The sequence below is a fragment of the Olea europaea genome, chromosome 6 (genome assembly GCF_002742605.1).
Source record: "Olea europaea var. sylvestris chromosome 6, O_europaea_v1, whole genome shotgun sequence".
Taxonomy (NCBI): Eukaryota; Viridiplantae; Streptophyta; class Magnoliopsida; order Lamiales; family Oleaceae; genus Olea; species Olea europaea.
Genome location: NC_036242.1, coordinates 23,288,508 through 23,315,469, shown reverse-complemented (window position 1 = coordinate 23,315,469; position 26,962 = coordinate 23,288,508). Strand labels below are relative to the sequence as shown.

The 26,962-nt window shown below is 36.2% G+C and overlaps 1 protein-coding gene across 1 annotated transcript; it reads left to right on the top strand.

Annotated features, from left to right (window-relative positions):
• The first annotated feature begins 2,918 nt into the window (after window positions 1–2,918).
• LOC111395284 (zinc finger MYM-type protein 1-like) lies at window positions 2,919–3,913 on the top strand. The gene is made up of 2 exons (XM_023021268.1): window positions 2,919–2,989; window positions 3,112–3,913. The coding sequence occupies exons 1-2, from the start codon at window positions 2,919–2,921 to the stop codon at window positions 3,911–3,913; spliced, it is 873 nt and encodes a 290-aa protein (XP_022877036.1).
• The last annotated feature ends 23,049 nt before the right edge of the window (window positions 3,914–26,962 follow it).

The window sequence follows — 26,962 nt, the reverse complement described above, 5'->3', positions numbered from 1 at the left end:
AAACATACCCAAAAATTTGTGATTTTTGAACCACATGCCACTACAAACCACCGCATTGCCACCATCGGACTCTCAGCCAACATCAACCACCATCGTCCAAACACCACCAAAAATAAATAAATAAATCAAATCCAGTTCTACCCAAATCAGAGCCGTGCACCACCCCCACCTCACCATCTCCGCGAGCACCGCTACTACTCCAACGAACCACCAGGACCACCACACCACACATAATCGACTTCATACACAAAACTCACACAGATCAGCAAACGTACACCATATATCACCACCTCTACCACCTGCACCAACAACCATCGTCACCACCACCGCACTATCACCACCACTACCATCTCCATTACACCACAACCACTACACCCACGGAAAATCCCCAAACCAGTTGCCATTGCTACCCAGGCCCGGTCCTGGACCGAGGCGAATGAGGCCTCCGCCTCAAGCCCAAGATCTTAGGGGGCCTCATTTTGGCCCCTTTTTTTTTTTTTTAGTTCATCTGGTCCAAATGAAATGCCCAACCCAATAACTAAACCAATTCCAACCCAACAATCCATTTAGACATAAATCCCAACCCACCAATCCATTTATCTAAATCAAATCCAATCCATTTCCCTAAATTCGCAAATAATTCATCTGAACTGCCTCCGCCTTTCACGACTGTGACTCCACCGTCACTCCCCTCTCAACAGTGACACAGCCTGGTGAGTGACGGTGACGGTGAGTCCACCACGAGTCTTATCTGCTTTGGCCCTTCTTTTGGCTTCTGCTTCTGCCGCCGAGTCGCCGACTTCGCTGCTCGCCTCCGCAGGACCGCAGGCTGCAGGTCCGCCGTCAGCTGACCACAGTCCACAGAAATCCCCTTCCCTCCGGCCTTCGCTATACTGGCACCTCACGCAGAGCCTGGCTCTAGCTGCAACTACAAGGCTGTGAGCCTATGACTTGTGAGATTTTACAATTTTTCAATTTTATTTTTGTTTTCTAATGTGGTTGCAAAGATTTGATTTCGTTGTATTTTTGGGTAGGCCGTAGACGTAACATTACAACGAAACCCTTGTCCACACCAAATCTTCCCCCCAATGACAACCCAAGATTCAATTCGATCTCCTTTTCTTCCTTAATTTCTTTACATTCACTGCTATTAGCCTACCACCCAATGTACCCATAAATCTCTGCAACAAATCTCTTGAAGAAGATCTATTTGTCGAAACCCCCGAATGGAAATTCTGCATTTGTGCTGTTCTAACTGCATCTCTTGAATTCGAACTACATCTTAATTCCTAGGAGCTCCAAGAATGGATTTTAAATATAATTAAAGCGAGATTTGAGAGTAAGAACTCCACTTCAGATGATTATCTTAAATTTTAACATCAATTAACCATGAAATAATATAAAGAAAAGTACAAGGTTGTGATACTGTAGTAAAGAATAAAAATCAAGTGAAAAAGGAGAGAGAAATTGTGTGTGACACACTGACACTGTGACTGTAAGAAAAAATAAACAAAATATAGCAAAAGAGTGTTTAGATAGATTTGTAATTAGAAATATATAAATATGTATTAAAATTGATCGTTTGGTTAAATTTAAAAAAAAAAATTAACCATACATTTCATAAATTTTATAAATTGTCAATCATATATTTTATTAATAGTTACTTTAATTTATTAAATGTCTGATTTTTATTTGAAATCAAATATGAGCTTGATGACAACATTATTTGATATAGTTATTTCCTTACATGTTTCTTTTTGCTATGCTAGAGTATCATTGACACAATTCAAAAATTGAGATAAGCTTACCACCAGTTTAGAAAACGGGATCATTCTTAAGGGTGTAATTCCACAATTTTCGTCAAAATTTCACTTATCAAGTAAGCAATGGCTTACCCTAAGTTGTTATTGAAGAGATTGTAAATGTTTGAAGCCTTGTCAGCTTATATAATTGCAGCCTGGTCGACTTATATGATTGCTTATTGTAGGATGAACAATTGCACAGGCGCATGTAATAACTATATTGGAAACTATAAATGCGAGATAATTGAGTTATTTTGTAATTGTTTTCTAGGCTAATCATTGGACATTACTATGCCTCCTAAATACGAGTTTGGTGCTCAAAAGATGAAAAGAAAATGAAATGAAATTGTATTAATTCAAAGTCAAGCAGGGGATATTAGCAAGTACTTCAAAAGTGACAATGTGAATGCGTTAAATAAGGATAAGGATGAAGAAGTGAGTCAACCTACCGATGTTAACGAATTAGATGATAAGGAAGAAGAAGTGATGAAGTCCGCCTCTAATAATGAAGAAGATGATATGGAAGAAGAGGGTTGCTTTTCTCTAAATTTGGATGATCCCGGGAATTGGAAAATTATTGATCAAAGAACAAGGGATTACTTAGTTGAAAGGGGTCCAAAAAGAGTTGATGACATCTCGTTTCCAAAAGACTATACAAATAGACATTTCGATTTTTCACAATATAAGCAATTGCTACCAAATGGGAAAGCAGTGAATAGAAGATGGCTAGTATATTCAGTGTCTATGGACAGGATCTTCTGCTTTTGTTGCAAGTTATTTAAAACACCAATAAATGTGACAAAAGTTGGCCAACTAGGTAATGATGGGTTCAAAGATTGGCATAATTTGCATCGGTCTATTAAAAGTCATGAAGGAAATGAGGAGCATTTACATTGCATGACTAGTTGGATTGAATTGGAAAATAGGTTTCGATCAAAAACTACAATTGATAAAAGCGTCGAATTGTTGATTGATGCTGAAAGAGAACATTGGAGACATGTATTAACAAGGATAATCGCTATTGTTAAAAGACTTGCGAAAAACACATTGTCATTTCGAGGAGATTATGAAAGGCTACATGTTGAGAATAATGGCCTATTTTTACAAATGGTCGAAATGGTTTGTGAATTTGATCCAGTAATGCAAGAGCACCTTCGGCGGGCTAAAGCAAGAGAGATTCAATATACGTATCTTGGCAAAAAAATTCAAAATGAGTTGATACAGTTGTTGGCTAATCAGGTGAGAAGTTCAATTGTCAAGAAAGTTAAAGATGCAAAATATTTCGCAGTTATACTTTATTGTACTCCAGATGCAAGTCAGGAGGAGCAATGTCTTTAATTATGCGATTTGTAGATAATTCGGAAAACTTACCTACAGTTCAAGAACATTGGCTAGAATTTTTGAAGGTAGATGACACAACACGACTTCGACTTGCAATCGAGCTTCAAAAGGCTTTGATAAAAATTGATCTCGATATTGATGACATTAGAGGGCAAGAGTATGACAACGGATCTAACATGAGCGAGAAGCACAAAGATGTGCAAAGAAGAGTCTATGAAATGAATCCCAGAGCTTTCTATACTCCATGTGGCGCTTATAGTCTAAATCTAGCATTATGTGATATGGTGAACTGTTGTTCCAAAGCTGTATCCTTTTTCGGAGTGATACAATGCATCTACAGATTATTTTCCTCTTTTACCAAGCGATGGAAATTTTTTAAAGATAATGTACAAGGGTTGACAATGAAACCATTGTCACAAACACGTTGGGAAAGTCATGTTGAAAGTGTGAAGCCTATAATGGAGCAAACTGCACAGATAAGAGATGCATTACTTGATTTAGTAGAAAGTAATGAAGATCCTAAAGTGAAGAGTGAAACCGAGTCATTAGCAATACATGAACTTCAAAATTTTGAGTTTTTGTTTGGCATGATAATCTGGCACAGATTGTTGCATGCTGTTAATATTGTGAGTAAATTTCTTCAAACCGAATCCATGGATATTGATCATGCTATCGACCTCTTGCAAGGACTTTTTCATTTCTTGAAGAATACAGAGAAATCGGATTTGCTATTGCCAAAGATGAAGCGACAAAAAAGGCAAGCGAAATAGGAATTGAAGCTGTATTTACAGAAAAACGCATAATTCGAAGAAAAAAATAATTTGATGAAAGCGGTAGTGATGAGGTAAAGCAATCAGCAGAAGAATCTTTTAGAGTTGAGTACTTTATTTTTATAATTGATCAAGCTCTATCTTCTCTGAGGACCCGATTTGAACAATTCAAACAATATGATGACACATTTGGATTTTTGTTTAGTTTGAAGAGGTTAAGGGGTGCAACTTTTTCAAGTTTGTTGAACTCTTGTTTGAATCTTGAGAAATATCTTCAACATAATGGGCGTTCGGATATCAGTGGGGATGATTTATGTTCGAAGTTACAAGTCTTGAGGTGTTATATACCAAGTGAAGTAACAAGAGCAATTGAAGTGCTACAATATTTGAAGACATTGGATGTTTGTTTTCCAAATGCTTATATTGCTTACCAAATTTTGTTAACCATATCGGTTACAGTTGCATCTGCGGAAAGAAGTTTCTCGAAATTAAAGTTGATCGAGACCTATCTCTGATCAACTATGTCGCAAGAAAGATTAAACGGGTTGGCTATGCTATTAATAGAAAAAGAAATGGTTGAGCAGCTAAGTTATTCAGGTTTGATTGATGTTTTTGCCTCTAAAACAGCAAGACGAATAGTATTTAACTAATTGTTTGAAATTTTTCGTTTGATGGTTTATAATATAAATCATTTCTATAATATATTTCGTTGTTGTTTTAATGTTATTTTTTTAAGTTAACAATGAGTCGCATAATACACCTTTGAATTTTGTCGCTTGGGGGCCTACTTTTCATGGTCGCCTCAGGGCCCATCAGACACAAGACCGGCTTTGTTGCTACCATTGCATCCCCGATGGTTTAAAAGCAGATCTAAGGAATGAAGGGGTACTGTGTGCAAGGTGGTTCCAGTATCGGAAGAGAGGAAGGCAGTGGTTTCGATGCCAGACAAGAAGAAGAAGACACCGAACAAAAGGAGGCAGTGAAAACATTGAGTTGAAAAAGAGGGAGAGGAATGAGTGAATGTGAGGTGATTTTTAGAGTTTGTATGAAAATTGGGAATTAATTTCATTATTAATATTGAATCAATATCTGATTTTTGTATGAACAAACTTCATATCTGATTTTTAAAATTGTATCTTGAAATATATGGTTAAGTGTAATTTCCACTTTAAATAAAAGCTTGTAGCATTTTACCCTGTGTAGAGATCTAAGACAAAATGAGTTGACCCATCTTTTTGTAGAGGCCCATACTGGCCCGCAATCTTGGACGAGCAAGACGGGACTGTCCTAAAAGCGAGGCTCAACGTGGCTAGGCCCGGTCAACCTCCAAGACATATCGGATTGGGGAATAGGGGATTGGAATTCGAATGAATCAGTAAAATCAAAAGAAAAATAACAAAATCGACAAAGAAATTTAAGAGGTTTGACATTTTACATACATTCATTGTACAACACAATAATTTACTGACTTCAAATAGGGTTACAACAGATTATTTATATAACCCTAATTTCAAAATTAGCCTTAAAATATTGTACCGTCCAATCTCATAGCGGAATCAACTAGCCTTTATATACATAAAATTAGAGCCATCTACCTAATATTCCCATTGCAACATTTACAGTTGTAGGTTGGGGAAATTGTCGATGTGTTTGATTATTAGTAGCTCTATTGGGCGATTTATGCAGTACGTGGTATTCAAATTCATTTCTAATAAATTTTTCAATATTTATTTATCTATTGTATTAATTATATGGGATTAAAATAAATTTTATACTTTCGATTCATGAGTTATTGGCACTTTCAGTATACTTGCTTTTCCAATTATTATTAAAGAAAAATGCTGATCCTAACTTAAAGAGTCCAAAAACTCAACACAACTATTCTAGAACAACTAGAAGTTGGGCGATGGCAGAGTGGAATGGGGGCTATTGGGTCCTGGGCCTGGGCCCCACTGGACTTGGGACAAAAATTAGTTTTCATTTATAACTTCTTCTTTCTTACTCATCTTATTTTTGTAGTTTATATTATTATTTTGTTAGGATTGACTCTTATTGTGTTTTATGTTTACTTATAATTGATTTTGGGTTATTGTTAGAAATAATTTAGGCCTATTCGATCTGATTTTGAATTTGATGTGGACATGTTTACTTGCTCAATTTGTTTAATTAAATTTGAGCATTATAAATCGATAGAACTTGCGCAGTTATATTTATAGTGAATTTTCTTTGATTGACATGTAGGAATTATTTAAATTTTTTAATGAATACTTTCTGTAATGGAATTGACTACACAATCAAATTAAAGATCAATGGATGAATGATAACTTTGTTGTTTATATTGAAAAAGATGTATTTGATAATGGAATAAACTGCTCAATCAAATTGAGGGATTGAACTTGACTTGTTTGGATGGGTGAAGAGGATGTGACAGTGAATTGTCACATCAATCATTTACCAAAGATTGTGGAAGATCTTTCACAAAGCCCAAACAGCTTCGCTCCTCCAATGGGGTTCGATTCGCCATATGGGGTCAGTTCCAGCAATTGGGTTCAACCTCTAGCATATTCGTTCATAGAGTTTCAGTTGAAGTTGCCTTATGGATAGAATGATGTTGAGTTGCGAGATTAGGTTTAGCTACCACATGGCCATGCTTGCAATCTCATTAGCAGAAGCACAACAAAAAACAACATAGATATTAGACATAGAAAAATTCTACTATTCTGAGGAAATAGGATAGGATTCTTGGAATCACAATCTCAAAACATAGTGTTGAGTATGCCATTTAAGCAAATATGGTACATAAAGCTCATCGTTATATGAAAATGGGCGACGAAGTCCTCAATGAAAACCAGAGGTTTGTGTATTTTCTCGAATTAATCTGTGAATCATGTGATAAGTGATGATGGTCTATTTGATTAGTAGATATTATGAATCGAAGTAATCTAATGGTCTAGACACAATATTAAGTGACCACGCTTTTGTAGAGTTCACAGACTTTCTTTGACTTTATTTTGTACTCCAAAAGGCTGAATATATAGTTATTTATCACTCTCAACTATTACAAATCCAATATAAACATGTACATAACTTATCTGTATAAGCCTTAAAGAGAAATACATACAAACCCACAAGTCCAAAAGTTGGTCGTGAACTCACTAGCATAGAAATGATAAGTGCGATTCAATCAGAACCAGACAATGTGGGGTTCCAATTCAAAAAAAAGGGGGGAAATCTGCAACATTATAGCAGTCTATTTGATTACAAAAATATGTATTAACAATTAAATATTCTTTTGTAGCATCCCAGCAAACTGTAACATTAAGCAAAAAAATAGAACAAATGACCTGATTTTTTTCTCTTTAATAGGTACGTTCATGTAAGCAAGCTGAAAGATAATTCTAACCACTCAGATATAACAATTGGGGATGAAATGTAAAAATCACGAAGTTTAAGATGATAGCAAGCATTATTAAGGGCAAAAATTTACATTTAAGACATAATATAACACGGATGGATTTCTTGCTCTCAATCAACTGATGTTACAGGTCTGTCAGACTCAAAAATCTTTCCCTGCTTTATACAAAGACTGGATGCCAAAAGTGTATCTGCTTCTGCCTTGGTCATTGACAAAATTAGGAGTTTGAAATCTAAACACGTATCTGCTTTCGTCTTAGGCAAAGAAAAATGAGTAGTTCAAATATTTTTCGAGTCATCACAATGTATAAATTTAAGATAAATATATAAGATTAGCAAGAAAAGGCATTAAAAATAATGAAATTATGGGAATATATAAAATGATGAGCCATATAGTTACTGTTAACATACAATTAAATTCCACACTATAGATTACAACTTCACTTTGAAGGTTTTTTCATTTTTAGACAATCTAATCTGCACGTACAAGTAATCAACTTGACTGTCACCATGAAAAACCATCTCGCTTAAGCATGTCATCAAACACAGTCGCTTAAACAACAAATCCTTGAATTACAGGTTGTTGACCTCGCTTTTCGTTAGGATGATGCAGACAACAAATACCGAGCCCACTCATGTACATGTAAGTAAATTCTAACGCGTACGGACATGTTGCTAGTCGATAGTACTCCGGGTTTGAATGTGGGAGAAGTTCTATAACATGGGACAAATATGTTTGGGTTCCAGCAATATATTTTAGGAACGATTGTATAATAATAACCAATCAAAAACAGTTGAAAGAATGCAAGATAATCAAAACTCCAACAAACAAGAGTGTGTGATACGCAAATGAGAAGACAAATAATAGCTTCAAGTAGTGAAAGTTGAATTCCTCTTTAAATGATACAAGGAAGGTTTATAGTCCATTGGATGAATATACACGTAGCTTCATCTCCTGAATCAAAGCATCCAATCTTAGATATTTATTCGAACTCACTAACATGTGGCACATTTAATGCTCCAATAGATAACAACCACCCTACAATCTAAACTAACAAAAATACGACATTCCACTCATTACACAGATCCCATCAATCATTCCAAAAAGATCATACATAACTTCATCATTTCGATAGGAGACTTCGGGCTTCGTCACTAACATAAGACTGCTTTGGTAATTATGGCTTCAAGCTTCAAATTTACATACTCCAATTTCCTATGTGGCTTCATCGCAAAGGCCTCAAGAGGTTGGTCAAATGGAGCCTATGTGGCAAGGCGTAACAATAGTTCCCCAAGTCCAAGTGTGGTTATTTATATCATGCGTGGAGTTCAGTATTAGGTGACACTTATTTTGGGCAAGTTATAAATTTTTGACAAACACAAATTCAAAGTTGAATTTGATTCTTGTATGTTGTCCTAACCTTATTCAACGCTAAATTATTGAGACTCCTTTATTTCGATAGAAACTAAGATTAATTTGAGCCAAGGAAATTTTTGAACTGTCGGAACTCATTTATTTTCATGCAAGCTAAAATTTATTTGAGCCAAGGTAGGGAAGTGCTAAACTGTGAGGCTCCTTCATCTTGATAGATGACCTTGACATTGGTGCCAATGATTTGATATTCTCGTACGTTACCAAGAAAAGACAACGGAGGCATTACGGCTTCCAATACAAGTATGGTCGTTATATTTAATGCACAATGATGGCCACACCCCAGTGTTCTAAGGTTGACGCACTAAGGGTCATATGTGAAGAACGCACATCAATATAAGACGTTGAGACAAAAAACCATTTGAATTCAATGTTTGAGATATAACCAAGAGTGGACGCTTCGGATGGATTAGATTTCGATTCAACGACCGTGATTCCTTTATCCTTTGTATATAATCTAAAAGCCTGCCATTGTCTTAACCTTTGTTCTACATTCCACATTTTCTAGTGTTTATAAACTTCTTCGAAAATCTACATTCTCAGGCAATACAACCATTTCCAACCTTTTTAAGATTCTAGGCTCTTTTATTTCCATTTTTTCTTTCAATTTTAATGGCTTCCGGGTCGAGTGCTATCAGTGATAGGGTAACAATCACCAGGGCCGACAAAAAACCTATGCCCGATGGATTGGAGAAGAGTTATTGGACCATGAGTGAGGGTCCCATTAACTATGAGGCAGGGTGGGGAAGCTACAATAATCACTTCTACCATGACTTCCACCAAATTAGCTGCAGTTAGGGAGAATTTAGAATCTCAGACTCAATAGATCTCTTAGTCCCCGAGGCCCACGAATGAGCCTGTTATCCAAGACCTGGTTGTGTGGCCATTAATGAATACATGTTAAAGGCAGGTAAGTGTCTTCTACTACATCTATCTTTTACGATGATGCTTAGGTCTTTTATGCCAGCTTCAACCCAACGTTTGCCAAACGGATGGAGTCAGCTAGTTGGGGCTTACTTCCTTTGGAAGGAGATCTTGCTTGGAAAGAATATGCCTCTGCACTTCTTCTAAACACTCTTCCAACCTCGCATCCTTGGGAAATGGTAGTCAAAGAGGTGGTATTATATGATACCTTGGGGAGCCCATGCCCCCTTTGTACTGGGTTTGCTATCTTACATTAAAGGATGGAAAGAATCCTGATTTTGGGCAAAGGAAAAATGGTAGATGGTGGAGGGGGAAAAAGTTTCGACTTGCACTATGCCAATCCAGTACTCCGAAGCATTTGAAATACTTATGCTCTTATCTGACCTTTTGTTTTACAATTTTAGAAAATCGCTTCGAGATCCACCAAACTAAGTAAGACTTAATTGAGTATATTTATAGAAGTCCTTTGAAGTCACGCCACTTCGACGACCTCATCGACCAAAGCAAGTACTTTTTGGACTTTGGATTAATAGCCTAGAAAGGTAGACATCGAAGCCCTTTCATAAGCATAGGGTTCTTTATTTAGATTTTAACATTGTTTTTACTGCTTGCAGATGATTTTGGGAGGAAAAAGTATCCAACCCTTGATATGGCTTTGATCTTGGAAGCCACTACCACCATTAGCTCCAGGGCTTTAAGACCCTTCTTTGAAGCTATTAAACATATTAAGGAGAAGTTTGGGCACCTCAGTGAGGATCATGCTGAGAAAAGTGAGAAGAGGTGGCTCAGAGGATAGAAAAAAGCAAATAGAGGGTCGACAAAGGCGAGGGAAGGATAGAGGAGCCTTAGAAGAAGAGAAAATTATCACATAGCAGCTCTATCTATGAGAAGTTCGGCACCACCATTGCCACTACAACTAAACAAGTTATGCCTCCTCTTTCGAAGTTGATGGAGGCTTGATGAAAGCCATTAAAGTGGAGGTGGTTTGGAAGGCCGATGAAAAGGCTGTAAAGGAAGAAGAGCGGGCCTGGGAGAAGGCAGTAACAGCTAGGACCCCTAATAAATCAAGGAGGTTCCTAGCCGGGCAAGACAAAGAGATTACTTCGCCAGTGATGGACATGCTTCCATCTAAAGTCAGAGGTGCCACTGCTAATTTTTAAATGTTTTGAACTGATATGTGGTAATCGTATGAATTGACTTGCGATACGATAGACCTTACTACAACTTTGAAGTGCCAAGAGATGTTGAAGGACATTCAAATGCATAATAAGGAGTTAGTTGATAAATTGGCCTCAGCAGAGAAAGAGATGAAGAAAATTAAAATAAAGACCGAAGAGCTGAGGGCCTAACAAGTTGAAAAGATAGCTAAGTTAGATTTTGGTAGAGATCGAGGCTCTGAAAATGGAGGTTTATGAATCCTAGTACGAAGTAGCTTCCTCGACTAAGAAAATTGAAACTTCAAACAATCATCAAAAGCTAATATCCGAAGCTTTGGGGAAGGCCAACTTGGAACTCATTGGGTTCAAAGATGAAAACCAATTTTATGAGGTCCAAATGAAGCACTATGTACAGGAGGTAGATAAGGCCAAGGTCGATGCTCAATTGTCAAGTGAGGAGGCGATAAGGAATTATATTGCCAACTTTCATTTGACGGAAGAGTATCAATGCTTCGGCACATATTGGATGAGGTTTTTCTACATCGACGTAGTAGACAAGGTGTACAGCTTTATCCGCAACTTGAAGCTGCTGAATTGAGAGCTGAGTTCTTGAAGAAAATGTCTCAGACCCCAACTGAGGACACAGTTGAAGCTGATGAAGAAATGGACCAAGAGGATGCTCTTGAGGACGAAGCTTTAGTCAAGAGGCTCCAAGTATCGAAACACATGCTACTAAGACGTCGGTTCTCTAGCCGCCTCCAACATAGTGTAGATTTTGGTTTTTGTAATTTTGGCTTCAATCCTCTTGTAAATACTCCATTAATAAAATAAATGTTTTTTTGTATGTTGATATCTCCTATTCTTCTATTTCAATGTCTTTAATTATCAAGTGTTGTAGCCTAAATAAAGTGCATGACTTAAATAATTTGATCGTCTAATTCATTTCACAATGAACTGCAACACATAAGACATTTTGAACTTGACTAATTTTGAGAACACATGGAACTTAATACCTATTTAATGGTGTTTTATACTTCTTTAATGATGCACAACTTTACTTAAAACGTTTCAAACTTGGCTAATCTCAAGAACCCATGATGTAAGGGTTTCTTTCTTAACGTTTAGCTTCGTTAAAGGGAGGCTTGTGATTTATGCCTCAAAGAACAAATGAGGTGACCTCTTTTGGGACCCTATTCTCCTCTCTAAGGTGCCCATGCTTCCATATAGGGTGGATGATTCATCCATGTAAGGGCTTCTCCCTTGACATTTAGTTTCGCCAAAGAGAGGCAGATAATGTACATCTCGGAGAAGAAAATGAGATGATCATTTTTTGGGATTTGATTCTTCTCTCTAAGGTGCCTACGCTTCTATATATGGTAGATGGTTCATCCATATAAGGGCTTCTCCCTTAAGGTTTAGTTTTCAAAGGGAGACATGTGATATACACCTCAAAAAACAAATGAGGTAACCCTTTTTTAGATCCGATCCTCCTACTCGAAGCACTCATGCTTCCCTATATGATGGATGGTTCAACCATTTAAGAGCTTCTTTTTTGGCATTTATCTTCATCAAAGAAAGACATGTGGTGTATGCCTCCAAGAACAAATGAGGTGGTCCCTTTTGGGATCCGATCCTCTTCTCCGAGGTGCCCATGCAGTTTATTTACTCATATCCGATCAAATGAGATTTTCTGAATGAAACGTAGTTTGTTTATTTATATTTGAGAATTTTACAAGGGCTGGGTAAGATCTTCTATTTTTTAAGTACAATCATTGATACTATATTCTAAGGAGCTCAACTTTCAATGGATGAGGCTATACCTTTTCATCCAGGTCTTTTATCCAAAAAGTATCAGGTCATAGTTCATCCTTGATGCGATATGGACCTTTCCAATTTGGTCAAAACGTGCCTATCCCTGGTTTTTTTGGAAAATAGGAAAACCCTCTGAAGCACTAAATCATTTACCCGAAAAGATCTCTTCTTGACTTTCACATTATAGTAAGGGTCATCTTACTTTGGTAAGTAGCCACTTTTAATTGAGATTCATCCTTTCTTTTATCCAGGAAATCGAGTTCACATTTCCTCATTTTAACATTGGATATCTCGCTAAATTATAATCAACGAGGAGTAGGTAGTCCAACCTCTACAGAGCTCATTATCTGGTACCATAGGGTATTTGAGAAAGGAGTTTCTCCTATGGGGGTCCGATTGGTGACTCGGATTGCCCATAGCACTTGTGCCAATTCATCTACCCATGCTCTCTTGGATGTATCGTGTTGCTTTTCAGAGTATAGTTCACTTGTCTGTTAGCTTGGAGATAGTATACTTGACTTGTCCGTTAGCTTGGGGATGGTCTGGCGTGGAGAAATATTTCTTAATTCCCAACTCCTCACATAGATCTCCGAGTTTTTAATTGTCAAATTGTCTCCCATTATTCGGGACAATTGAGTGGGGAATTCTAAATCGGTATATAATATTTTTCTATAAGAACATGAAAGTGTTTGCATCTGTGATTTTGGTCAGGGGTTCAGTTTCAACCCACTTGGTAAAATAATTTATGGTAATAATGGCAAAACTTGCATTATCCCTATCCTTGGATAAGGGGCCTATGATATCTATTTCCCACTTGGCAAACGGTCAAAAGCTGGATACCATCTTTAGTTCTTGAAAAGGTTGTCTTTGAATAGGAAAGAAACGTTGGCATTTGTCACACTTTCAAACAAATTGAATTGCATCCATTTTCAAGGTGGGCTAATAGCGTGATGCAAACCCACATAGCAATAGTAGCTACGAAAACTACATTAGATTGATTTAAACTCAAGAAAGCCAAGAATTTAAAGTTTAGATTTTGATTCAAAAAGATTGAACCAAAGCACCAACACAATCGTCGACAATATGTTGACCCATGATCATAAGACTGAAGAATTTCACTCGGATTATTTAACATCACAAGAAATAAATCTCGATAAGTTCTTAGTTCAATAAAGAACAAGGTTGAAAGCAAAATATGTTCACAAATAATCTCCCCATTTTTATATGATAAAAGTTCTTTATAATGAAAATAATGAGTTCTATTTATAAGGAACTCATAAACCCTAGTTAGAAACAGAATATAAATCTAAAGATTATAAAAGTTACAATAAAATAGAGTTTTAACATATATAGAAGATTTTGTAAACCTAGTTAGAATGAAATGAAATTCTAAAGATTATAAAAGATACTAAAAATATAGAATTTTAACTAAATTAGGAGATTTCGCAAACTTTGAAAAATTCATGTCTCCAGTTTGTACTATGTAGTTGCATGGGCTTCTGTCTTATCTCCAAGTTTGAGTTCGTGATTCAAATATATTTCAACATGTTTTTTATCCCATGTCCAACATGAAAGTTAGCCTTTGGCTTGTTAACGTTAACCTCTTGATAGCTGGTTGCCTTCCTTGAATCCCATCATAGTACCTCAGCCTTAGTGCCTTTCGTGCCAACCCAAGCCCTCCCGCATGGTTACCATAGACCCCCTCATAAATTTTGCAAAGAATATAGGTTGCTTATTCTCCTCCAACACATTAGACGAGGGGAAAGAAAAACCTCTCTTATAGAACACGTCACCTAAGAACCCAAAATGAGCATACCTCATCCTAAGCTCATAGGCTTGTTCCTTGTTATCAGGAAGAACTTGGACCTTGAGGTAGGCTATAATAAGCTGCATCTATATGTAGGTTCCTTCTACCCACATAACCTCTCCTTTTGTAGCAATAGAGGATTCTACTAGGTGCTCAATTGGCACAATCGTTAGTAATTATAAATCCCTACTACTTGTCAACTTGGATAAAACGTCGATGTGGTTATTTCTTATGCATGGGATCTAGGCTAGCTCAAATTTTTCCAATGATGGAAGTAAGTCTATTAGCAATTTGAGGTACGCAGCCATGCCTTTGTCTCTTACCATGAAATTGCCATTAACTTGGCCAACTACTGGCTAGGAGTGACGATAAATAAGCAAACTTTTCACATGCATTTCTGTAGCCAGCCTGAGGAAGGCCAGTGGTGCCTCATATCTGACCGTGTTGTTTGTGACCTTAAACCCAATCCTCACTGCACAGTTCAACTTGTCTCTCTCAAGAATTCCTAGGAAAACTCCCGCTCTCGAGTCCATTTCTTCACAGAACCATCTACGAATAAATTCCATATGGGAGTTTCGACGAGCTCCATTGTTACTTTCATTTCACTGACGTTGATGAATTTAGCCACGAAGTCTGCGATGGCTTAGCCCTTGATGAAAGTTCTTATCTTGAAGAAAATGTCGAATTTACTGAGTTCAACTTCCCATTTCAACAATCTTCTCGAGGCATGGGACTTTTGAAGCACTTTTCTAAGAGACAAATTAGTTAACACATGTATCGGCTTGAAAATATGGCCTCGATTTTCTGAAGCTATGATTAAAGCTAGGGCTAGCGTCTTTATATCAGGGTAATGAGTTTCGAGTGCCAAGAGTGCCTTGCTTATATAATATAAAGACAACTAGTGGTGCCATCTTCTCTTATAAAGACCGCACTGATGAGAGTTAACTCGTGATCCACTATCATTTTGTCAAAGGTAGCTCCAAAAATGACATTGACGAAGTTGTCGTTATCCACTAACGTCCACTTTAAACCATTACAAGCCATCACAACTCTTACAATAAGGGCATCATAATAGGAAAAATAGATATCCTTTGCATCCTCTTATGTGAAAGAAATAGGTGGCAGCTGCATTAACCGGTCTTTTCCTCTCATGCCCCCTCCTTCGTCAAGGAGATACTTCTCAAAGCGAGGTCTAGGCTCCTCACGCCTAGGTGATTGGTCTTGCCCTAGTGGGGCCTGCTCCTTGGAGGGGGATAGTTCCAGTGATTTTGAGGACTTGTCTATCTAGAATGTTGGGCGATATCTCTACTGTCTACTGTGTTGTGACTATAGGAATGGTAGTAAGTACAATATTGATGAGGGTTTGGTCTATTCCTAGGTCTCGAACCCCGTCCTCGACCCCTACCTCTTTGCCCTCTATCTTTCGGTTTAAAGCGTGTTGGTTCTAGGGATAACATCTTTATAGGCCAATGTAGGCACTACATTCAATGTGGATGTAACAAGTGTGTGCCCATAACTATGAGTAGTTTCATTGCTGGCTTGATTCCATTGGTGGTCCATTAGGTAAGAGGTGGATCCTCTCTCACGTTGCTTTCGTCAGGGTAGGAGACCCCTGATAATACTATTTTTGTGATCAATCCATTCATCATTAATGATCTCGCGCCTCATTGTTTTCAACAAGGCATCATAGGTGGTAGGGTCATGATTTTTACATCCCTCCAGAAGAGGGTATTCATGTTTAGTCCTCCTCATAGCACGGACAATACCTTTCAATCTGTGATCGACATGTAGTATATCATTTCGTAAGTAAAGCAAGCTAAAAAGCTCTTCAATGTTTCTTCGAGTTGTTGTCTCATATCCTAGAGATGTTGGTTGGGAGTCTTTCCTCCTTTGTTCACGGTAAATCACTTTAGGAATGTACTTTTAAATTCTAGCCAGCTCTAAATATTTATGAGAGGTAACCTACTGTACCAAATTTCTACCATTCCACTTAAAGTCAGGTAAAAGGCCTTGCATTTTACAGAGGGGTGTGGCACTTCTTAGGCTTATATGTGTCTTGTAGTTGTTCAAATGTTATGCTGGGATGTCTTTCTCATCATAATTTGATATCTTTGGCAGTACATAGTGGATAGGCCTAGGGGTATTAACTTTTGTGAAAATGGTAGATTTTTTTCATCATCATCATCGAGATCACAAGATCGCTGGGATCCATCTGATTCATCATCCACTTAACCCGGATACTTGAGTGGGGATAAGATGAGTTTGCTTGGTCTCTTGCCATCTCTTTCCTCCTATGACGCCATTTCTAGGAAGGACAATGCGAGGGCATACTCTTGCCTTTCCTCCAATTGCACAATTGGAGGAGATAGTGGCTGTGGTCTATTCCTGGGCTTAGGAAATTGTTGAGGTGGCCTACGCCTTATCCCAGGAGATTGATTTTATCGAACATGTTGATGGACCTTTGTGGCCTATCTTCAAGCTCACGTTCAAGAGAAAATTTGTCTTCCAAGTTAGCTGGGACCTCGACGGGTCAGTCAGAAGCATTGTTGGAGGAAACATCAATTTCTACTTCTCTTTCAAGAGGGCTAACTTCTCTTGCCGATCGAAAGAATAGAGCCCTTTGGTTTGAACTCATCTTCAGATGCATAATATTCTTAAGGTACAAAAAGGAATGATTGGATGACGTCCCTGGCCTTGCATTTGCATGAGGAGTTCTTGCATAGTCATATTTTAAAGGGTGATATTTCTCATGTTTGTTGCCATAGTGGCGATCTCTCTGGTGAGTTGGGAATCCATCATCATTCCGCCATATCTATGATGATGGTAAGGTCAATACCGACATGCTTGGGCAACTACTGCTTGGAGGATTTTGTCATTATTTTCCTTTACCCTCCTGAGAGGAACATCACGGTCTGAACTCATCTTTCCATAAGCTGTCAAAGTTTTCGGCTTGTTCTTTTTAAGAGCAAATCCTTTTTCAAAGAGGTGTCAAATTTTTTTTCAACGAACTTTTTTCACGAGGTTGCTCGTGGTTATAGTATGAATTTTCATGATAGCACCAATCATTGACCTCACTTTCTGTTAGGATGACACGGACAATAGATATCGGGCTTACTTGTGTACATGTAAGCAAAGTTCAAGATGTATGGACAAGTTGATAGTCGACGATGCTCTGGGTTTGGACATGGAAGAAGTTCTATAACAAGAGAGAAATATGTTCAGGCTTAGACAATATATTTTGGGAACGATCGCGTAATAATAATCAATCGCAAACAACTCAAAGAAAGCAAGATAAAAAAATTCCAGGAAACATAAGTGTGTGACAAGCAAATAAGAAAACAAATAATAGCTTCAAGTAGTGAGAGTTGCATTCCCCTTTAAATGATACATGGAGGGGATATTTATATTATTACAAATGGAATGATGTCCATTGGATGAATATACACGTGGCTTCATCACCTGAATCGAAAAATCTAATCTTAGACATTAATTTGAACTCATTAGCCTATAGTGCATTTAATGCTCCAATAGATGTCAGTCATCGTACAGTATAAACTGACAAGACTGACATTCCACTCATTATGCAAGTCCCATCAATCAGTCCAAAAGGATCATATGTAAATTCAAAATCTTCACCTGTGGGTCATCACTTCAGCTTCATCACTTTGGTAGAAGACTTCGGGCTTCTTCATTAACATAAGACTACTTCGATAATTACAGTTTTGAAGCTTTGAATTGCAGACTCCAATTACCCAAGTGGCTTCATCGCAAAGGTCTCAGGGGACGGTCTCATGGAGCCTATGTGGTACTCACATTGTGCCTGGGTGGCGAAGCGTAACATAGGTTATAATGTATGGAATTTTTCAATAGATGAATCGTATACACGTCAGTGCATTAGCTAAGTAAGAAATCATAGACAACTCCAAGGATGACTATTGGTAGTTGTCCAATGTTCTAATGAAGTAAACAAATTAACGATACAAGACAACATATGTGAAATGACTCTATATATAGACAATATAACCACTAAATTGCAAATAAAAGAGTACTTGTCTTTATAGTTTACTTTCTAGGTCAATCGAATGCATATAAGCAAATATCAATTACCTAATGTCGATTAACAAATCGATGATAGCTTCAATTACATTACGTTTCCTAAGATGCATGGATCAACCCAACCAACTATATTTGACTTTTTGAATTGGGAACAGCGACGTTTCAACTTCAACGAGAGGTGATGAAGTAGGAGACAAGAGGCGTATCATAAGAGGCAATTTGAGAGAGAGGCAAATGGTTCTTGCAATTGATTTATAGGTTTAAATATTGTTTAGAACTTAAATTTTTGTAATTTTTTGTTTAGTACTCCTAGCATCTCATAAAAATAGAATTGCTTCCATTTTTTACATAGATTAATGAAATAGACTCCTTTCATCTCATAAAAAAAAGCTTGCTTTCCTTTTTTGCTTGTCCGAAATTATTGTTCACGTAGTTGAGAGTATAGTTGAATTCTTAGTTTAGTAATATACTGATAAGTTATACACTTATGTAGACCTAAAAATATAGACATTTAATACTCTTTTAAAGCAATTATATACTAATTTATTGCATATTTTATTTATTAGGTAAAACTCAATGGTTGGAAGTTAAATTGAAAGAAATAATCGAAAAATGGCGAAGTACAAAGTTGAGGACCAAATTGCAAATATCCAATGGTTGAATTGGACCACAAGAGATATTTTAAAGATTTATGGGAGTCAATTGAATACAATTAGAAGTCAAAAAGGAATGGAATATCATCAGAATATTACCATAAATCGACTTCCAATCACATGATATCTTCCAGATTTTTAGTCAAGGATCGTGACCAATTTTTGGCATAGTAAACGTCCGAATTGGAAAATATCTATCTCTAAGAAAATTGTGCCCTTTCGTTAGGTTTCTAATGCATTTTGAATCAACTCAATCGAATATCTGGAGACAAAGTTATGATCAAAATACTGAATGCTGTGCAGAGACAAAAAATCCGCGCGCGAGTGTAACTTTCCTTATTTGATTGGAACTCTTTTGGAAACCAATTTGGGCGTGGTTTTTCACCAATTTTCGACCACTACAGATACCCAAGAGGAGAATACATAAAGGGGGCTCGCATACATATCTCTTATACATAATACACTCCTATATTCATCAATTATAATCATCAAATGAGGAGAATTCATTGTTTTTGTAAGAGAATTGAAGGGGACTTGCAAGAATTCAATCAAGTGAAAATTCAAACTTGGTATTAGACAAAGAAGAGAGAGTGAAAGTGGAGATTCATTGAGAAACCATTGAAGAGATTCAAGATTTCAAAATTTATCTTTATCTTCTCAATTTATCAAAAATTCGGGTTGTCTTTCCACTTATATATGATTTCTTGTAATTTCAATATGTTATGCTAGTTTTATACATTGTTAGGATGAGATGAACCATTTTTATGATATTTTTAGTTTTTAATTAATTATTTTGACTTTAGTCTTATTTTATTTGTGGATGTTTATTATCGTTTTTATCGTTCTTTTTAATTGTTTGATCACCAATTGAATTGTTAGTAGATTTTATTGTCATTTAGAGAGACAATAGAATTTTAGCACAATATAATAAACATTGTAAGGTTCGATAGAGGATAGAGATATACATCTATAATTTATATGATTTCAATAAATGTTCTAGCACTTATTAATGCATTTATTATATTTGCATCTTTCATTGAGAGATAGGAATATCGCATGAGGGGAGTAGATTTGATCGTTATCAAGAGAGGCTTTCAATTAAATTAGGAACATTGACCAATATGAATGATTTCAAATTGTCAATTTAATTGTTACACTAAAAATGGAATAACAATGGAGATTCTACATCTTAGCAATATCTCTTGCAAATTTGATAAATTTTCTTACATTGCTTTTAGGTTAGTTGATGGATTTAATAGTTTTTAATTACAACTCAATTTTGCTATTCGATTAAGGGCAGTGGTAGCTTTAACTTGATCAAACATATAGTCTTCGTGGGTTCGACACTCTACACACTACTTTATTACTTGTTCACGATCTCGTTCACTTGCGGATAATCAAATGATCAAGTTTTTGACGTCGTTGCCAGGGACTATTGTTTTTGTCTAGTTTTAGTTAATTTTAGCTTTAATTTGAATTTTAATTAAATTTTTTTTTGTGTTTAGTTTATTATATTAGAAAAATTTTACAGTATTTCTTACTTTCTTTTTCAGGACTTTGTATGCAAAGTTTGAGAACTGGTGATCTTGCTCAATTTGACCCAGAAATCGGATGAATATTCAACTTTTAAAGAAGACAACAGCTTGAAACACACCAAAAACATAAAAAGGAAGACATGGCAAATGAAAATTCAAATCAAATAGCCATCGAGGCTAATTCGGGTGTAGCACAATCGAATATCATTGCACTGAATGAAAATGCAAGGCTCATGGAAGAGTATATGGCTCCACCGGTAGTGGAAAGCCAGTCCAGTATCATATATGCGGCTTTTGGTTAGGTAAACTTCCACTTGAGGACAGATGTCACCAACAAGTTTCAAAATGCGCTACAATTTTTTGGGAAAGCTACAGAGAATCCCAACACTCGTATATCAAGATTTCTAGACATGTGTGCACAATTGAGTATCCGGAGTTTTCAAGCGAAGCAATTAGACTAAGGCTCTTCCCATACACATTTAGGAATTCAGCAAGGGAATGGTTAGACACTTGCCCACCATAGAGCATCACAATATGGAACCAATTGAGTCAGAAATTTCTTAGCAAATATTTTCCACCGAAAAGGATTGCAAAGCTAAGGTACGCGATCACTACTTTTCAACAAAAGGACTCAAAATGCTATTCAGAGGCTTGGGAAAGATGCAAGGGTTTACTACGTCAATGCCCACAACACGGATTGCAGAAGTGGCTTCAAGTTTAATACTTCTACATTGGTTTGAACCCGATTAGCAGGGCTAACATAGACTCTGGGTGTGATGGTTCTATCACAAAAAGAACCGCGGACCAAGTCTACCAAATCATGGAGGATTTGACATTCACTAGTGCACTTTGGCCTACTAAAAGAACGTGTGGAAAAAAAGCTACTGGGGTATTTGAAGTTGATTATTTAACAGCGCTTTCAGCACAATTGGCATCATTGGCATAGAGGGTAGATCGGATGAGTGTAGCCCATATAGTGGGACCGAAATGCAAACATTGTGGAGGGAACCACGAGAGTGTTGATTGTAACGTAGGATCTCCTTTTGCTCAGACAGTAGAAGACATGAACTACACTCAGAATTTTCAAAGGCAACAACACAATTCAAATCCTAATACATATTACCCAGGCTGGAGAAATCATTTAGGTTCAGTGAAGCAACAATCAGGGAGCTCATATTGCGCCTAGCAAACTACGTCGCCAGGTTTTCAGCAAGCTGAAAATAAGTCTTCATTGGAAGATCTTGTTATTAAATTGGCGGAGATCTCTAATCAACACATGTAAAGAACAGATAAGACTTTACAAGTTTAGGGAGCTGCTATCAAGAATTTAGAAAATCAGATGGGACAAATAGTAAAAGTACTTTCAGAAAGATAGCAAGGAACACTACTAAGTGACATGGAAACAAATCCTAAACAGTTGGTAATGGCAGTAAAAGTTATGAAGAGTGAAGAGATTGAGACAATCACTACACGCAACGGGGTTAAACTTCCAGAAATTACAGTTGAGAGACGGGTGACAGAAAATAAAAAGGCACCTTTTACAGATATGGATAAATATGAACAACTAGACAAAGTAGTTCCATCTCAAGAGCTAGAAAATCTACAAGTGAAGGCAACCGCTTCTATTAAACCTTATGTGCCTCTGGTCCCATTTCCACAGAGATTGCAAAAAATGAAGCTGGAAGAATAGTTTGCAAAGTTCTTGGACTTCTTCAAGAAGCTTCATGTCAACATCCCACTGATTGAAGCTATATCTCAAATATCGAACTATGCAAAGTTTCCGAAGGAGATCCTATCCAAAAAGAGAAGGCTTACAGATTTTGAGACCATCAAGTTAAATGAGGAGTGTAGTGCCATCTTGCAGAACAAATTACCTCTTAAGCTACAAGATCCAGGGAGTCTCAAAATACCTTGCTCAATAAGGAATGATTCGAATTTTAATTGTTTATATGACTCAGGCGCAAGTATAAACCTAATGCATTTCTCTGTATAAAGGAAATTAGGATTGGAAGCGCTAAATAACACATCCATCTCCCTTCAATTGGCAGGCAGATCAATTAAATACCCACGAGGAGTGGTTTAGAACGTGCTCATTAAAGTGGACAACTTCATATTTCCCATTGATTTTGTTGTTCTAGGTATAGAGGAGCCATGGGATGCAGCATCACTTATCTTGGGCAAATCATTCCTATCAACAAGTCGAGCTATCATGGACTTTGAAAGTGACGAACTGACATTGGGAATGGAAGTTAAGCAAGAGAAGTTCAAGATCTACAACACTATCGAGAATCCATTACATGAAGAGATCAGTAAAAAGGCTAAGGTAGAGTGCAAGTATATTGTTGCAATAGTGCATCAAGACTCAAAGGAGCTAGAGCTAGGCATATAGTGAGCTTTGGATGAAAGAAGAATGGAGGCTTCAAGGTTTGGAGGGCAAAACAAGTATGCAAGGCCGAAAATTGCAAGGAGTGCAATAGCTCAAAACACCTATTTAAGCCACCATAATCAAGTCATCTGTACAGTTTAGCTAAAGACTATAAATTAAACGCTTATTGGGAGGCAACCCAATCTTTTAACTATTTTATTTATTTTGCTTTATGCATCACATAGCATATAGATTTGTTTTAATTAATAGGTTGTATTATATTTAGGCACGTTTTAATTTGTAGGGTATCACCATCCCTAATACTCCACTTAAGCCATTGAATTTATTGTTGTTATTTTGATTGTTTGGGCTAAGTAACACATGTTCTAGGTTACTTGATTTTTAATGTTGGATTGGACTGCTATGTGCAGGGACATGACATCGTGAAACACTCAAACCAACATAGACCCAAGGGAAAAACATGATGAGAAAAATTTTCTAGTCGTCACACATAGTACTTCACACATTCAACAAAAAATTCGGGGATTACCTACGTCATTTTCTTCCCTACCCCTTTATGTGCTTACTTATACTTTATGACATTGAGGACAATGCTGATTTATAAGTTTGGGGGTGGAAAAAAAAACTTTTAGTTTTTGTTTTTCATATGTTTTGTATTTTTGTGTGTTTGTCTTGGTTAAAAAAAAAAAGAAGAAAATCGAAAAAATTTGAAGAATTTCAAAAAATAAAATAAAATCTCTTTTATTTAATTGTATGCTTGTGTGGGTTAGACAGTTTAGCTAACAATAATAATTTAATTTGAGATTTGGTGTTAATTTATAAACTGTGGATAGGTTACATGCTAGATTGATTGAAATTTAAACTTGCAAAACTTGATATTATACGCACACTAGAATTGAGTTTGACATTGTGATGAAATGAGTTGTTTCATACTCTTGATATGTTGATTTAGTTGGAAATAGATGTTTTACCATAACCATACTAGACTAATTATCTTTAGACCAAATTTAGCATAACTTGGAGTGATTTTACTATTGTACTTAAATGGAGGTGTGAATGTGGATTCCTTGTGTGAAAAGAAAAAAAAATTGTGGATTGTCTGAGATGAACAGGATAAAATTGGATGAAAGTCTTGAGTTGGAGGTTAGTTTTTTTAAATATGTGTATGATAATGGACATTACACTAATCAATGCATATATTTTAAAATTTAAAACTTCTCTTCAAGTCTTTACGGCTCGAGCAATTAAGCCTGCAAGTGTATCTTAAAACCTGATGCCCTAAAGTCATATGAGTTGGGAGTAATCGACCTAAAACTCGCTACAGAGGTCATTTAGAAGCAATCAGAGATGAAATTGCCCTTGAAAGGAAAAAAAATAATTGCTCTTTTTGAAACCTTTTTTACTCGGGTTATTAAGCCTGTAAGGGTATTAAAAAACCTGGAACCTTAAAGTCGTCTAGCTTGGGAGTCATTGGCCTATAGCCTACTACATGGGTCATCTAGAGAGCTTAAGGGAGAGTGCAAAAAAAAAAAAAAAAGCACTAAATGCCTTGTTAAGTCCAAACCTTGTTCAAGGGAATTTGACTTTCAATGAAGGATAATTAGCCTAGTTGAGTCTTGGCAGTCGAAGCAATCAAATAATTGGAGAATCGTTATTCATTGATGTGTTGACTTGCAACTAGTGACGTCCACCTAAATTGGAGAGGGTGAGGATAGTAATGAAAAATTCAACATTAGATTACACAGTGGGAAAAGAGTGAAAAAGAATAAGTTTGTGGGTGTGTGAATCTTACGAGAGATGAAAATGATATATTTGACCACAGAGGGTGAGGAATTGAAACAACTTGTGCATTCATGATTGATTACTTAATTTTTCACATATACGTCAATTTTGCATTGGTAAAGTGGACATTAATTTTGGCATTGCAATATAGAAGCTATTAATAGATTTAATATTATAATTTCATATCTCAAGGTAAAAAGCTAGATTATCCAACCAAAATATTTTGCATGTTTGTGTGTTTGTTAAGTTATGGTTTTGTTTGAGGACAAACAAATGTTTAAGTTTGAGGTGTTTGATAAGTGTATTTTATACACTTATGTAGACCTAAAAATATAGACATTTAATAGTTTTTTAAGACAATTATATCCAAATTTATTATATATTTCATTTATTAGGTAAAACTCAATGGTTGGAAGTTAAATTGAAAGAAAGAAGGGAAAATGGCGAAGTACAAAGTTGAGGACCAAATTGCAAATATCCAGTGGTTGAATTGGACCATAAGAGATATTATAAAGATTGATGGGAGTCAATTGAATATAATTAGAAGTCAAAAAGGAATGAATATCATCAAAATATTACTATAAATCGACTTTCAATCACATGATATCTTCCAGATTTTTAGTCAAGGATTGTGACCAATTTTTGGCATAGTAAATGTCCGAATTGGAAAATATCTATATCTAAGAAAATTGTAGCCCTTTTCGTTAAATTTCCAAATCATTTTGAATCAACTCAATCGGATATCTGGATACAAAATTATGATCAAAATACTGACTGCTGTGCAGAGATTAAAAATTCGCGTGCAAGTGTAACTTTCCTTATTCGATTGGAACTCTTTTGAAAACCAATTTGGGCATGATTTTTCACCAATTTTCGACCACTACAAATACCCAAGAGAATAACACATGAAGGGGGCTCGTATACATATCTCTTATACAAAATATACTCCTATATGCATCAATTATCATCATCAAAGGAGGAGAATTCATTGTTTTTGAAAGAGAATTGAAGAGGGCTTGCAAGAATTCAATCAAGTGAATATTCAAACTTGGTATTAGACAAAGAAAAGAGAGCGCAAGTGAAGATTCATTAAAAAACCATTGAAGAGATTCAAGATTTCAAGATTTATCTTTATCTTCTCAATTTATCAAAAATCCGGGTTATATCTTTCCATTTATATATGATTTCTTGTAATCTTAATATTTTAGGCTAGTTTTATACATTGTTAGGATGAGATGAACCATTTTTATGATATTTTTAGCTTTTAATCAATTATTTTGACTTTAGTTTGATTTTATTTGTGGATGTTTATTATCGTTTTTATCGTTCTTTTTAATTGTTTGATCACCAATTGAACTGTTAGTGGATTTTATTATCATCGAGAGAGACAATAGGATTTTAGCACAATATAATAAACATTATAAGTCCGATAGAGGATAGAGATATACCTCTATGCTTTACGTGATTTCAATAAATATTCTAGCACTCATTAATGCATTTATCATGTTTGCATCTTTCATCGAGAGATAGGAGAATCACATGGAGGGAATAGATTTGATCGTTATCGAGAGAGGCTTTCAATTGAATTAGGAACATTGATCAACATGAATGATTTCAAACTGTCAATTCAATTGTTACGCTAAAAATGGAATAATAAGGAGGATTCTACATCTTAGCAATATCTCTTGCAAATTTGATAAACTTTCTTACATTGCTTTTAGGTTAGTTGATAGATTTAATAGTTTTTAATTACAACTCGATTTTGCTATTAGATTCATGTTAATGTTTGTATGTCAAATGGTACTCCGGTACAGCATATTCCTCTATGTTAATGGTTGTATGTCAAATGGTACTCCGGTACGACATACCCCTCTATGTTGAAGAAATGTTCATATGTCAAATGGTGCCCTCAGGTACGGCATACCCCTTCATGTCAAATGGTGCCTCCAGGTACGACATGTATGAAAAGTTATAAAGTTAATGTTTTGAAATGTATAGCTTGATCACGAATGCACCTATGACACCTATTGAGTTTTTCAACTCACGAGTTTAATCCCATCTCTACAGATTGAAGGAATTCTACCTCAGGCA

What these genes read in the sequence shown, in the direction of transcription:
- LOC111395284 (XM_023021268.1), top strand. Translation starts at nt 2,919, where the DNA reads ATGGTTTGTGAATTTGATCCAGTAATGCAAGAGCACCTTCGGCGGGCT. An exon ending in GCAAGAGAGATTCAATATAC is followed by an intron (nt 2,990 to 3,111) that starts GTATCTTGGCAA and finishes ATTGTACTCCAG; the next exon opens with ATGCAAGTCAGGAGGAGCAA.